Below are 15,767 nucleotides of genomic sequence, written 5' to 3' on the forward strand. Positions count from 1 at the left end.
AACTTACAAACACACAAGACCATCGAATGCACTCCAAGAGAAAAGAAAACACAGGTCCACTAAAAGTCTATAGTGGACTGTCAAAATGGCTTTCATTACAAACCACTGAAAACTCAAAACCAAACCAAATTCTACTACCCAGTAGATGAACAACTTGATACTTCCTGCCAATAAAAACGTTGAAGGGGAAGAAACTCCAGCGGAGGTGATTATATTGGTTATTTTTACATACCCACTTTTGAATAATGGAAGATGAACTCACTGAACTACAGGAAAACAAAAACAAAAACAAAAACAAAAAACAAAAAACCTAACAGATGAGTCCCCAGTGTCCCTAAGGCTTGCAGAATGTATGAGCAGATGCAGTCTACTTGAGTTTTGAAGTCAAATGTCAAAAAATTACATTGGGGTTATTAGAGCTTGAGATTGGATAAGAAGACTTTGAGAATTTTTCACAGAATGGTTCGAAGTGTGGGACTGTAATACTTGAGGAGGGGAGGTATACTCAGTGGTTAAGAGCTTTGGCTGCTCTTCCAGAGGTCCTGAGTTCAATTCCCAGCACCTTCACGGTAGCTCATGACTGTCTATGACTGTAGTCTTGTGGGATCTGATGCCCTCTGCTGGTGTACAGACATACAGGCATAACTCGATATACAAAAACAAAAAAAAACAAAAAACAAAAAACAAAAAAAACCAAAAAAACATAAATAAGCCTTTTAAAAAAAAGACCTGGGAGGCAGAGGCAGGCAGTCCTCTGAGTTCTTGGACAGCCAGGTCTACAGAGAGAAGAAAGTCTGTCTCAAATTCCTCCCCTTCCCCCCCCCACACCCACCCACGCACACACACACACAACACACACGGAAAAAAAAAAGACGAGACCATGCCTAATGATATAATCATAAAAGAAGAAATGGAGGTTGGATGCGGTGGTGGTGCATGCCCATCATGAGACACTGAGATAGGACTGCCTTAGGTTCGTCATGAGTCAGGACCACACAGAAAGATTTGTTTTTCTTATCATAAATACGTGGATAGACCTCCTGCGATATATCTAAAGGCAAAGAAAGTAAAGTGTGACACGGGTAAGAAATTCAAGGATCGAGGCAATGTAACTTAAAGGAACCAAGTCGCTTCTAAACATGCACTGCGGGTCTCTGAATTCTGTGAGGCTGAGGCTGGGAATCTACGGTTTTTTTGTTTTTTTTTTTTAAACAACCACGCAGCACCCCGAGGGTCACAACAGAAGTTTACATTTTCCAGTTTTCTGAAGGCTCCTTAGAAAAAGAAGTCTCAGGCTCCGCCTCCACGGGTCCCGGCCCCGCCTCTACGTCTCCGTTCAGACCCCGCCCATAGCCCCGCCCAGTCCCCCCACCTTCTCCCGCAGACTAGCTTGGCCGGGCGAGCCCTTTCCCGTGATGCCTAGCACTCGGATGTGACTGTTGCCTGGCAACAGACGGGCCTTGATCCCTGGCGCGGGATCCTCTGCTAGGCCATGGGGTCGCGGGGTCTCCCGCCGCTCCTGCTGCTGCTTCTAAACTGCTGCACCTCTTCGAGCACCCAGGTCGTTGCCACCCCGGCTGCGGCCACCCCGGCAGTGACGAAGGAGGCGCTCAATTCCACCGAGGCCACCCCCACCACTCTCCGGCCCTCCCAGTCGCCTAGGACCCCGGGAACTCCCAGGGCACCGGAGCGCTCCGGCCCCAGGCCCACCCCGGTGACGGACGGTGCGTACAAAGTGCTAACTCCCTGGAGCGGGTTCACCAGTGAGAACATACGGAAAACGATAACCGCTCAAAGTTCTTCCCTGTCGTTACCCTGAGCGGGAGACGGGATTTCTGGCACACAAACGCGGAACGCCGGGCTGAGTTACTCCCTTTTCCACATAATTTTGGACAGCTGGAGTGGAGTGCTAGATAGAAACCTTCAGAATGAGTTGTAGGCAGTACTTGTAGAAGAAAGAGTGCTAAGTGGATCTTAAGTCCTCTCTACCCAGACACACGGACATGAGCATCCCAGCGCTGTTTAGGTTACTGAGAGCTCAGCAGACTTTTACAGAGTGATTAAGTGCATTTTAGACATTTTTCCCGCTAAGTGGAGTTATTAAGTACATCTGCTTTATCCTACCTACTTACCTCTAAGGAACTCAAGCTTTGGCAAAAATTCCTGGTTGTAATTTTAAACACATGAGGCAGTGGGCCTAATTACTCAGTTAAGGGATTGTGGCGTTCTTTTAGTGAGCATGCACAGTTGTCCGTGGCTAGTGCCTAGAGAGGACCTTGTCTAGAAGGAGCAAATTTGTCTTTCGGACTCAGAAAGCATCTTGCATTTATCAATAAAACTTCCTTTTCCTTTTGTGCCTTTCCAGAGCATGTTATAACATTGTTTTGGAGGTGGGGTGGGGGTGGGGATGTTCTAAAACTTAAAAAAAATATATTTTTATGTGTATTTATTTGTATATGTGTTGGGGGGGGTGGATGTGTATTGATGCCCTTGGAGAACAGAAGAGGGTCTCAGTGCCCCTGGAGCTGGAGTTGGTTTGAGAGCTGCCTGACTTGGGTACTGGGAACAGAAGTTGGGTCCTGTACTCAAGACCCAAACTCCAATCTCTCCAGCCTACTCTAGAACCAGTCCAGTCTCCTGCCTTCCCCTTCCTGATACCTTCCTGTTGCTGGGATCTCCAGGTGAGAGCCTCACAGCATGTCACCTGTCTCTAGAGCTTTGTTTTGTTTTGTTTTAACCGTTCATACCTACAAATAAGACTTCAGATCAGCATTTGGCTAAAATTCTTTGAAGTCCGGGATTGTTGCCACCCCCAAAAGGAAACAAAACCATTACTGTTAAGATTCAGGCCAGGGGGCTGGGCGCTGGTGGTGCATGCCTGTAATCCCAGCACTCTGGGAGGCAGAGGCAGGCAGATTTCCGAGTTTGAGGCCAGCCTGGTCTACAGAGTGAGTTCCAGGACAGCCAGGGCTATACAGAGAAAACCTGTCTCAAAAAACCCAAATCCAAAAAACAAAACAAAACAAAACAAACAAACAAACAAACAAAAAAGATTCAGGCCAGGGGGCTGGAGAGATGGCTCAGTGGTTAAGAGCTTAGACTGCTCTACAAGAGGTCCTGAGTTCAATTCCCAGTAACCAGATGGTGGCTCACAACCATCTGTAATGGGATCCGATGCCCTCTTCTGGAGTGTCTGAAGACAGTTACAGTGTACTCATATAAAGAAAATAAATAAATCTTAAGAAAAAAAAAATTCAAGCCAGGTGGTGGTGGTGGTATACATCTTTAATCCTGGGGGGGGTGTGTGGCACAGAGGCAGGTGGGTCTCTGAGTTCGAGGCCAGCCTGATCTACAAAGTTAGTTCCAGGATAGCCAGGGCTATATAGAGAATCTCTGTCTCAAAGGAAAAAACAACAACAACAAACAGCAAACAAAGATTAAGTGACACCTTAATTTAGCTGGGGAAACGGAGGAACCATGGTGGTACACACCCGTGATCCTGCATCTTCGGCACAGAGGTGGGAGAATTGGGAGACCTGACCCAAATGAGCCTCTATTTCAGGAAGTAAAGAGTGAACAGAACAAGAAAAATTGTCAAAGCCCTGGCCTTATTTCCTCCCTCCTCACAGTCATCCGTGCCATGAATTCAGTTTACCATTTTCATGCTCTGCTATTATTTGTTGTTTGTATGTTGTGGTTTTTGAGACTTATAATGATGGGTGTTTTGCCTGCTTGTGTATCTGTATGCCCTCTATGTGCCTGGTACCTGCAGAGGCCAGAAGAGGGCATGACATCCCCAGGAACCAGAGTTACCGATGGCTGCGAGCTGTCACGTGGGTTCTAGAAACCAAAGTGAGATCCTCTGCAGGAGCAGCCAGTGCTCTTGATAAGCCAGCTTCTTTCCAGGCTCCCTGTTATTTCTTTGAGAGGGTTTTCTCCACTGACAGAGGCAGAATGAGTAGGGCAGCAAAGTCAGGAATACACTGAAACAGCCTATCAAGTAGACCCAGCCCTCCGGGAGGACGCCGTCTCTTCTGCTCTGATGGAGGTTCTGCCTGTTAAGTGGGGTAGATGGAGTCCTGAGGAGTCACAGTGGCTGTCAGGGTTGGGTGCGTGTCCCTACCTTTCCTCCATGTTATAGTATCCTGTCATCAGTGCATTACCCTATATTGTAAAATTTTAAATTAAAAAAAAAAAAAAAGGACATCGTAAGCCAAATTAGGAACATTTGGTGATTGGTCAGGATCTCATGACCTTAGCTGAGCTTCAAAGCAACTGGCTGCACGTGAGGAAAGGAACGAGGTCGCCAACATCCTTCCTGGGAATCTGCTCTGAAGGAGGAGTGTTAGCATCTGCAGCCACCTTAGAGAGACACTGGGCTGGGGTACACACAGTGACTTAGAGAGACAATGGGCTGGGGTACACACAGTGACTTAGAGAGACACTGGGCTGGGTACACACAGTGACTTAGAGAGACACTGGGCTGGGTACTCACAGTGACTTAGAGAGACACTGGGCTGGGTACTCACAGTGACTTAGATACTAGGCTGGGTACTCACAGTGACTTAGACACTGGGCTGGGTACTCACAGTGACTTAGATACTATGCTGGGTACTCACAGTGACTTAGACACTGGGCTGGGTACTCACAGTGACTTAGACACTGGGCTGGGGTACACACAGTGACTTAGAGAGACACTGGGCTGGGGTACACACAGTGACTTAGAGAGACACTGGGCTGGGTACTCACAGTGACTTAGAGAGACACTGGGCTGGGTACTCACAGTGACTTAGATACTAGGCTGGGGTACTCACAGTGACTTAGACACTGGGCTGGGGTACTCACAGTGACTTAGAGAGACACTGGGCTGGGTACTCACAGTGACTTAGACACTGAGCTGGGGTACACACAGTGACTTAGACACTGGGCTGGGGTACATACAGTGACTTAGACACTGGGCTGGGGTACACACAGTGACTTAGATACTGGGCTGGGTACTCACAGTGACTTAGATACTGGGCTGGGTACTCACAGTGACTTATACACTGGGCTGGGGTACTCACAGTGACTTATGTCCACGAGCAACTTTTCCCCCAGGAGGAACCGGCTGCTTTTGTGACACTGAGTTCCGGAATCCTTTGGTGGCCGGGAGCAGTGACAGCCTAATTACCCCCTGACCCCCACTCTCCTATTTCGTAGTTGCTGCTCTGTGTGTCTGTGACCTGCTTCCAGCACAGTGTGATGTCAACTGCTGCTGCGACCCTGACTGCAGCCCCACCGATTTCAGCGTCTTCTCTGCCTGCTCCGTTGCAGTTGTCACGTAAGCATATGTCAGGGAGGCTTGATGGCAGTCTGGCCAGGATAGTACAATCTGAGGACAGGATTTGTGTTCCACACCCTTCAGACACAGCTCTGTGTTGTCAGAAGCGGTTGCTTGTACCCGTGTAGCCGCTCGACAGTATGGGCAACGGAGGGGCGTGTGTAGCCTCTAGGGTGTTAGCAAGGTTGGAAATTAATGTTTGAGCTGTGCATAGATAGTGTCACCTGTCTGTACCTGTGAAATAGTCTCATACAGCCTAGGGGGTGTGTGTGTGTGTAGTGTAGTGTATGCATGCATATATACATGTGTGTGCTTGTCTTTGCGTGCATGCATGTTGGCTGATGGAAAACATGGGACTGTTCATTTATTGCTTTCCATCTTCATTTTTTTTATTTTTTTTATTTTTGGTTTTTCGAGACAGGGTTTCTCTGTGTAGCCCTAGCTGTCCTGGAACTCACTGTGTAGACCAGGCTGGCCTCGAACTCAGAAATCCGCCTGCCTCTGCCTCCCAGAGTGCTGGGATTACAGGCGTGCGCCACCACCGGATATCATGCTTTTTAAAAAAAAAAAAAAAATGATGCTTCTGAAGCAAGCTCTTCGCCCACTAAGCCACCTCCCCCAGCCCCGCATCAGCTCTTTCTGTGGACTTTATTAAAGCAGGGCGCTTCGTGTGCACCTCTCTGGCTGTAAACAAAAGGAGGCTTCTCCATTCGTGATGCTTGGGAAATGGCAGAGGGGGCCGCTCCCATGCGAGTGCCAGACAGAGGAGATGTGATCAGTTCCGAGTGATCTCGGCTTGTTTCTCAGAGGTTTTTGTAACAAAACAGCCCCGTGGAAAGGTTTATGCATCCTGCATCCAGGATGGAGCCAGCTCACTGCAGCCAGAGCTGACTGAATTGCAGGACAGCCGCCTGACTGCTTAGTCCTTTTGGAGACACAATGGACTCTTCCCTTGAGAAACCATTTTATCAGCCCAGTGGGGAAACTGAGTTCCCCTCAAGCCTTGTGAAACAGGCTGGGGGCACATGCTGGCGCCGCTTCTTTTCCGGCTCTAGGACCAGGGCAGAGTCTGCTCGTCCTGGGACTACAAGCCCCGCCAGCCCTGCGAGAATGTAGGTTTTGAATTCAAGTGCAGTTTATTAAAATATGGTAATATGATTTTTTTGAGATTTATTTATTATTATATCTACGTACACTGTAGCTGTCTTCAGACGTACCCAAAGAGGGCACCGGATCTCATTACAGATGGTTGTGGCTACCATATGGTTGCTGGGATTTGAACTTAGGACCTTCGGAAGAGCAGTCAGTGCTCTTAACCACTGAGCCATCTCTCCAGCCCTTGATTTTTTTTTTTTAATTTATTTATTATTATATGTAAGTACACTGTAGCTGTCTTCAAACACACCAGAAAAGGGCGTCAGATCTCATTTCGGATGGTTGTGAGCCATCATGTGTTTGCTGGGATTTGAACTCAGGCCCTTCAGAAGAGCAGTCAGTGCTCTTAACCCTGAGCCATCTCTCCAGCCCCGATTTTTTTTTTTTTTTTTTTTTTTAAAGACAAGGTTCCCCTGTGTAGCCTAGAACTTATATAGAGACCAGGCTGGCCTTGAACTCACAGATACCCATCTGTCCCTGCCTCTGAGTGCTGCGATTAAAGATGTGTACTACCATGTCTTTTGTTATTTTTATTTAATTATGTGTATGCACATGAGTATAGTGGCCTGCCAAGGCCAGGGAAGGTGATAGATCCTGGGCCTGGAGAAGGGGGTGTTAGATCCTGGGCCTGGAGAAGGGGGTGTTAGATCCTGGGCCTGGAGAAGGGGGTGTTAGATCCTGGGCCTGGAGAAGGGGGTGTTAGATCCTGGGCCTGGAGAAGGGGGTGTTAGATCCTGGGCCTGGAGAAGGGGGTGTTAGATCCTGGGCCTGGAGAAGGGGGTGTTAGATCCTGGGCCTGCAGTTGGAGGAGACTGGGAGCTGCCAACATGGGTCCTCCGAACCAGATTCAGGTCTCCTTCCAAAGCAGGACACACTTTTAACTGACTGACAAGGCATCTCTCTAGCCCTTTAAATTTTTGAGACAGGGTTTCTCTATGTAGCCGTGGCTGTTGTGTAACACCAGGCAGGTAGTGAACTCAGATATCCGCCTCTGCCTCCCCAGTGCTGGGATTAATAATACTTAGTCCCTGTACAACTTTTTTTGTTTTGTTTTTTTGTTTTGTTTTTTAAAGACAGGGTTTCTCTGTATAGCCCTGACTGTCCTGGGACTCACTCTGTAGACCAGGCTGGCCTCGAACTCAGAAATCCGCCTGCCTCTGCTTCCCAGAGTGCTGGGATTACAGGCGTGTGGGCGACTTCGATTTTCTTTAAATTAGTTTTGTTTGTGTTACTCTCCCTCCCCCACCAAAGGAACCAGGTTAAACTCAACTCTCCTGTAGCTATAGCTCTTTGGGAGGCCTGAGGTAGGGGGATCTCCTGAGTCCTGGTGTTGGGAACTAGCCAGGGTGGTTACAGGGAGACCTCATGTCTAAAAAAGGAAGAAAAGGCAGATTAAGTCTCAGTCCTGGTTAGTAGAGTGCCTTATTGTGCAGGCTTCAGTTTGTAAAGGTTTTGTCGTGTCTGTAACTGCCACCACACACCCTGTCTGTAGTATGCCTTGGAATTTGCTGGTGAGCATCCTGAGTGAGTCTGTCCCCATCAGATGGGACCGTGGTGAGTGCAGTCTCTCATCGCTGCAGTCAGTGACTTCCGGCTCCTGCCATGCAGTGGCCTTCATTAAACTGGCTTGACTGGCTGGGACACTGCTTAGTGGTAGAGCACAGGACTAGCGTGCACAGGGCTCTAGGGTGTGAGTGTGTGTGTGTGTGTGTGTGTGTACTAGGTTAATAGAGTTCTGGTTTCACTTCCACTGCAGACAGTCACCAAGCTAGGACCCCGAGGCTCTTGGCCCCTGCTTTGTCCCGGCCCTTTTCTGCAGGGCAGGAGGTCGCAGGATGGAGCAGGGCCTGGCACAGGCCAGGCAGGTTCTCTGTACTTAGCAGCCACCCCGTAGCCAAGTTTGCTGGTGCCTTTTATTTTTTTGGTCTTTTGAGAGGTAGGGCTTCTCTCTGTAGCCCTGACTGTCCTGGATCTTGCTCTGTAGACCGGGCTGGCCTCAAACTCAGAAATCCACCTGCCTCTGCCTCCCAAGTGCTGGAATTAAAGGTGTGCACCACTGCACCACCACTGCCAGGCTCCATACAATTTTTAAGAGCTTCCTGTTGGAAGCTCTGAGGGAGCCGAGTAAATGAGGCAGGGCCCTGAGGAACACCAAGGAAAGAGGTCACCTCAGCTTGGCCAGGGAAGGCTTTCTAGAAAAGATGGTCTGAGCTATGTTGTGTCCTAAAGGTCACCCACACGTTGGCAGCAGAGGTTGGGGACAGACCTTATAGCTAGGGCGCAAGCCCAACAGGTAGCTGAGGTAGAGAGGATAGGGAAGAGAGCAGGGCAGGGTGGCTCAGTGGGTAAAGACACTTCCTGATGGCCTGAACTTGATCTCTAGGATGTACATAGAAGGGGGAGAACTGACCCTGTAAATTGTTCTCTGACTTCCACACATGTGGGATGGAAAAACATAAACACACACTTGTGCACACATATACACATACACACACACACACATAATAACACTCAAAGCAAACTTCCTAGTATGTTTTTATATTTATTTGTGTGTGTGTGTGTGTGCATGCTCTTATGCACATCTCTGTGTGTCTGTGTGTGTCATGGGCAGCACATACATGCAGTGCCTGCAGAAGCCAGATGAGACCATCCAGACCCCTGGAGCTGGAGTTCCAGGCGTGAGCCGCCTGATCCGAGTTCTGGAAACTGAACCTAGGTTCTCTTTGAGAGCAGTAGACACGTAACCACTGAGCCATCTCTCCGGCCCTCAGAATGTCACGATCTCAACGCTGTCCAACACGCTACTCCACACCCAGCAGGCTTCCTTTTAACAGTGTTGTTGCTGTGGTGATGGTGGTGCTTTGAGACAGGGTCTCACTGTGTGGCTCTGACTGGTGTGGAACTGGCTGCATAGACCTGAACTCCTAGACTCAGTTGTCCCCACTCCCCTGGGGCTGGGATTAAGCTGTGCACTGCCACAGCAGGCAGAAGCAGAGCCTCAGGGCCACTGCTGGGCTCACAAGTGAAGCCAAATGGAGTCTCTTGTGACGTGACACCTTCACCAGTGTCCCTGCAGTTCTTACTTCTGTGGTGAAGGCATCTGGGAGATTTAGGATGATCTGGCTTAGTGTGGCCTGAAAACTTGCTGTTGCTTTCTTTAACTTTCAGGGGTGACCGGCAGTTTTGTAGTCAGAAGGCAGCCTTCTACTCGATGAATTTGACAGCAGACCCGCCTCACCGTGACTTTAAACTCACTGATCAGATCAACCCTTCCATCTTCTGCGTCCATATTTCAAACTGTAAGTATTTGAATTTGATAGCTTTTATGAAGCTCTGTTTTTCTTTTACACGTTACTGTGTGGAAGAACACCTCCTCACTCAGCTCCATTTAAGACGCCCATCTTCTGTGTTGGCCGTGTGAAGAATTCAGGCCCTAGTCTGGTTTACAGGTAACTTTATAGATCCCAGGCACACTCGCTGGCTTCAAGTATTTGCTCTGTAACTGTCTTAATCTTACATTGACTTCAAAGATGTTTATGTCACATAGTCAGAGGGATCCAAGTTGTGTGTGTGTGTATACATGTGTATGCATGCACGTTTATTTCCTTTTTTTTTTTTTTGGATTTGGTTTTTTCGAGACAGGGTTTCTCTGTGTAGCCCTGGCAGTCCTGAAACTCACTCTGTAGACCAGGCTGGCCTCGAACTCAGAAATCCGCCTGCCTCTGCCTCCCAGAGTGCTGGGGTTACAGGCGTGCACCACCACTGCCCTGCGCACGTTTATTTCCTAGTAGAGTAATGGTTAAAAATTAGTCTCATCTTTAAATGTTCCTGTGGTTTCCATTTCCTTTCTCTTTTTTTATTTTTACTAAGGAGATTTGCATGAATACAGGATCTCTATTTTTAACCCGGGCAGTCAGCTCAGGCTAGTGTCTTGGTCCACAGTGCTCCTGAACATGTGCTGTTCTCTCACTCATGGCCCTGGCAGCAAACGTCATCATCTCGTTTCCGTGTCTTCCCATGTTTAGGGTTTGTTCCCTCATGACTAAAGACCTGGGGGAATGTGCTTATCCAGAGTGACAGGTGACAGTGATGTCTAAGCCATGACAGCAGCCCAGTGGGTATGGAGCCTACGTCTTCCTCCCCTGTGTCACAGCACAGGAAGTGGCCGCCAGGAGATGAATATTATTTTTCTGACAGCCACCCACAGAGAGTGTCCCCTAGAGTGGGGAAGAGGCAGACTGTGGTCCGTGCGCTGGACAGTGAGCAGCCTGACCCGTGGCCTCTGCTGCGTTGTTCCCCGTGGGCCTTCATTCCATGCAGCCTGGCGAGTGCTCCTGCTGCTCCGTTGGTTTTTCATGGCAGGCTCTCCCCATGGATCCCTCGCTGGCCTAGGACTCCGCACGCAGACCAGGGTGTTCTCAAACTCATGGTGATTAGGAATCCTGTTCATTTACCAGGCCTCGCGAAACCCGGGAGAGGCAGATGGAGAAGAAAGCATTTAAAATCAAATGTGTGTACGTGCGTGCCTGTGTGTGTGTGTGTGAGGTGTGTGTGTGTGGTGTGTGTGTGTAGTGTGTGTGTGTGAGGTGTGTGTGTAGTGTGTGTGTGTAGGTTAGAGGGTGACTTGTTCAGAGGCAGTTCTCTTTACTCTCCATAAGTCCTAGGGATCCAACTGAAGTTGTGATGTCTGGTGGCAAGCGCCTTCCCCTGTCAGCCATCTAGACAGCCCTGAAAGACCGTTTTCTTGTAGGAGTTTTATTGCTACTAACAGTGGTTTCCAAAGTTGAGATGTCACAGACTCTGTACATTCCTGCTGATTTCCAACGCTTTGTCTACAGACAAGCCTGCGCTGTCTTTTGCTAATCCGGAAGTGCCCGATGAAAACAATTTCGACAGACTGATGGGAACATCAGGTGGCTTCACACTGAGGGCCGAGTCGGCTGTTCCTCCCACAGCCGCATCAGATGGCGCACAGCCCACTAAATACGAGGTGAGCCAACAACCTGATGGCTGTTGTACATACATCCCGAGATACTCTACCTTAGACGCTGATTTCAGTACCAACATATGAAGCCAAACTGCTGCCCTTGGGACATACACGAGACCTGGAGAGTCGATGCTACTCCTCTCTGTCAAAGATCGTGAGAATTCAAGCCAATGTTCAGATTCTGAACTCAGGATATGAGATCAGTTCTGCACTGAATTTTGTCTCTGCAGAATTTTCTGTTCTTCTGAACCCTAGAGCTTGCAGTGGGCTGATTGCAGCCTGCCTCTGGCACAGAGAGCGGGCTCTCTGCACTCCAGGTACTCATCTCAGAGTGCTATTTAGTTTTACGGAATTAGGCACCTGCAGGCTATTTTCTATCCCTTCATTAGCGAGCGCAGAAACTGTGACTGGCTAACGTTGAGTGTGCTTCAACTTTAAAAGCTGGACTTGCTGGTACCACCTACAATCCCAGCCTGGGAGGTGGAGGAGCAGGAGCTCAAATTTACAGCAGCTTGAGCTGCATGAGACCCTGCCTCCTCAGGACAGAACAGAGGGAGGCTGGGATAACTAGTGGTTAAGCACTTGAGCCACAGGCATGAAGGCAGGAGTTCAAATCTCCACTCTCCATGTAAATGCCGATGGGAGTGTGGTGGCCTGCCTGTCATCTCAACATTAGAGGATGGATATGGGATCGTCAGGAGCAAGCTAGCTACAGACTAGCTCTACCTGCAAGCTAAGGCTTGATGGAGACCTGTGTCACTGAATACAGTGGGCGAAAGAATGAGGATGATGTCTGACGTCAGCCTCAGGCCTGCACTTGCATGTGCATCCATGTGTCCATGCAGTCACACACGGGCGTGTCCGTGCACAGACAGACAGTCACTTCACACACAAAGCAGAAAATGAAGGAAGAACACCTTTTCGGAGGCATCCGTCCTCTGAGGAGGAAGGCACAGTGACCAGTAGTTGTGTGGGAGGTCATGGAGGAGCCTCAGGCGACACAGAGGCCTGGTTGGAACCCATGCTTACTGAGTCAGTTCCACGGCTCACTGCCCCCAGAATCCACATTGCAATGGTCATGAAAAGGTTGGCGCCTGCTCACCCTGGTCTGTACTTGTATCTACAGACCGTGGATATAATCATAGAACCGGCGATCAGAGCTAGAAACATTGTTCTAGGAAACGTTTTTTCTGTCACAAACTTTGTGTCTTCCCATGTCGATGTGAAGATTGGTTACATTCCTTGGGCATCCCCCGCATGCCAGGCACCAGGTAGGGCTTTCTGGCATTACTGCCCTGCCTGGGCAGGCCGCACTGCTGTCCCGTTTTACTGAGAGAAGCAGCTGCAGGCAAATGGCCTGTGGACTCCGGGTCAGAGCATCTTGATAAGTCTACCTCGGTCACTCGTGTGGTCCTACCACTCCAGACCTGGCAGTGGTGGGGATCGGAGCCAGGCCCAACCCCCAATGACCCCAGCCCCTGGCCTCAGCCCCGGCCCCCAGCCCCAGCCCCCCTGTACCTTGTAACTTTTCGTCATTGAACTCAAGTCCCACAGTATAGTTCAGCTGGTCCTTGAAATGATAATCTTGTGTCTCTGTCTCTGGAGTGGAAGATTAACCCCAGCCACTAGCCATCTTTTTTTTTTTTTTTTTTTTGGTTTTTTTGGATTTGGTTTTTTCAAGACAGGGTTTCTCTGTGTAGCCCTAGCTGTCCTGGAACTCACTCTGTAGACCAGGCTGGCCTCGAACTCAGAAATCCGCCTGCCTCTGCCTCCCAGAGTGCTGGGATTACAGGCGTGCGCCACCACCGCTCAGCTTTTTTTTTTTAAAGTAAAAATGTTGATGCTTTTAGTAGCAACATTTTGGAGGCAAGAGATCTCTGAGTTCAAGGCCAGCCTAGTTTACAGAACTAGTTTCAGGATAGCCAGGGCCACACAGAGAAATCCTGTCTTGAAAAACCAAAATAATAATTATGTTTTTATGCTTATTTATTTTTGAGACAGGGTCTCACTATGCAGCTTTGGCTGTCTGACCTAGACCTCACTACGTAGACCAGTGTGGCTGGGAAATCAGAGTCCTGTCTGCCTCTGTCTTTGAGTGCTGGGATTAGAAGTGTGTGCCGCTATGCTGGTGTAATTATGTTTGTGGGGGAGGGCGTGTGCAAGTGAGCACAGTGTCTGTGGAGACCAGGAGAAGGAGATGGGTCCCAGAGAGGTGGAGTTGCAGGTGGTTGTAAGCTGTCTGATGTGGTTGTTGGAAACTGAATTGGGTCTTCTGCAAGAGCAGTATGTGCCCTTAACCATTCAACTACCCACCTCTCTTGCCCCCCCATCCTTTCTTTGCAGACAAGAGCTTCCAGTTTCTGTTGTAAACAGAGAGACCTTGTTTCAAAAACTAAACAAAGAGCAATTGAGGAAGACAACCAGATGACCTCTGACCTCCATGGCCCCTCCCCATTCACAGACACATACAGTCTTATAGGATTTTAATGAGTGTCATAACTGCCATTTCAATGAACAGTGATTTATTCACATCTGTGCTCAGCCATCTGATTCCAGTCCACAGAGGTAAACACTACATCAGCTTCCCGTCATATGCCAAGGAGTATTCCATAATGAAATAGACAACAGTATGGTGATGCATGCACCACACACAGGCACACACACATACATACACACACACACACACACACAGGTGCACATGTTCTTCTAAGCCTCTATTTATTTACTTGAGATAGGATCTCACTGTGTAACTCTGGTTCCCCCAGAACTAACTCCCTGTGTGGACCATGCTGGCCTCTAATTTCCAGACATCTGCCTGCCTCGGCCTCCCAAGGAGAGGGCGCAGTGAGGCCTGGGCTCCAGCCTTGACCCGCCACGCCTACACAAGCAGCTTCATGCCCAGCCTCGGAGGCCAAGCCCTGAGGGAGCACAGAGCTAGCTTGGGCAACACAGTTAGACTTCACCTCAACAAATACATAAAACTTGAGAGGTTAGAGCAGTGGCTCTCAACCTTCCAAGTGACACGACTCTCTAATCAGTTCCTCGTGTTGCCATCACCCCCAGCATAGCATCATGTCTGTTGCTACATCATAACTGTCATTTTGCTACTGTTATAAATTGTAATGGAAATATCTGATATTCAGGAATGACCACTGTGAAAGGTCATTCAGCCCCCAAGTTGAGGACCACTGGTTTAAGCCTCTTCCAGACAGCTCAGCTGGTTCCAGCTTCTTCCAGGCCTGGCCTGAGAGTCTCTTTGCATCTCTGTTGTGATACTGTTGAGTGTCAGCTTTGATTGCTTGCTCTTGGCAGGGAGGGGCCTACTGAAGCTGTGCAGCTCCAGGGACTTCCTGAAGCTCCCTTGAGTCCTTTACCTTCCTGCTTAAGGAATTGTCCTGCAGTGGGATGTTTCAGTCTCGGAGAAAACTGTTACATAACAGTTTTGGCTGTGTAGCCCAAACTGGCCCAGGACTATGCAGACAAGGCTGCCCTCCAACTCACAAAGATCCATCTGCCTCTGACTCCTGAGTGCTGGGATTAAAGGTATGGGTACCAGCTGGGCGGTGGTGGCACATGCCTGTAATCCCAGCACTCTGGGAGGCAGAGGCAGGCGGATTTCTGAGTTCTAGGCCAGCCTGGTCTACAGAGTAAGTTTTAGGACAGCCAGGGCTATACAGAGAAACCCTGTTTCGAAAAAACCAAATCCAAACAACAACAACAACAACAAAAAAGGTGTGGGCTACCATAAAATTTATTTTTAAAAGGTGTATGTGAGGATGTGATTGACAGCTGAGAATGAGCCCCCCCCCCAGCACTGTGTTCCCAGACCCACAGCTATATGTGGGCCCTGTGTGGCAGGGACTATGTGTCCCCACTGCCCGGCACTGTGGGCGCTGCCAGCGTGTCCAGCGCATGCTGAAGGAGCCCTTATCTAACCTGTGTGCGTCTCTGTGTGCTGTGTTTGCAGTACGGAGCTCCTCTGCGGACTGCGGGCACATCTTCAGGGTCATTTCTGAAACTGCCTTCACCGCTCACGTCATCGCTGTGTGCAGATCAGAACCCTGCGGGTAAGAGGGCGCTGCTGCTCCTCCTGTTGGCCACGTAAGCTTGCCAGTTAGACAGCTCTAAACCCAGAGATTCTCCAGGTAGAATGCCTCAAAGGTCGCACCTGAGGAGTCCTCTCTACCAGGTCAGTGAGTGCCTGAACGCTGCCTAGTGAGCACCTGCGATTGCAGCTCCTGTTTCAGGCTCCACAGCCCCACAGCCACTGATGGAGCACGTCCGAGCCGAGCGAGCGCTGCTCAC

General features: G+C 49.3%; 1 protein-coding gene across 2 annotated transcripts in view; it reads left to right on the top strand.

The window, feature by feature from the left end:
• Positions 1-1,390: 1,390 nt before the first annotated feature.
• Tctn1 (tectonic family member 1) overlaps positions 1,391-15,767 on the top strand; it is a 28,499-nt gene continuing 14,122 nt past the window's right edge. Inside the window, exons 1-5 of one of the 2 annotated variants that reach the window (XM_052168192.1) lie at positions 1,391-1,724; positions 5,200-5,320; positions 9,644-9,774; positions 11,314-11,465; positions 15,430-15,529. In XM_052168192.1, the coding sequence (XP_052024152.1) occupies positions 1,493-1,724; positions 5,200-5,320; positions 9,644-9,774; positions 11,314-11,465; positions 15,430-15,529 (736 nt within the window). In that variant the 5' untranslated portion in view covers positions 1,391-1,492. Of the gene's footprint in view, positions 1,725-5,199; positions 5,321-9,643; positions 9,775-10,715; positions 10,905-11,313; positions 11,466-15,429; positions 15,530-15,767 lie in introns of those variants that run through there. The other variant, XM_052168193.1, reaches the window with a different exon arrangement.

Source organism: Apodemus sylvaticus, chromosome 22 (assembly GCF_947179515.1).
Source record: "Apodemus sylvaticus chromosome 22, mApoSyl1.1, whole genome shotgun sequence".
NCBI lineage: Eukaryota > Metazoa > Chordata > Mammalia > Rodentia > Muridae > Apodemus > Apodemus sylvaticus.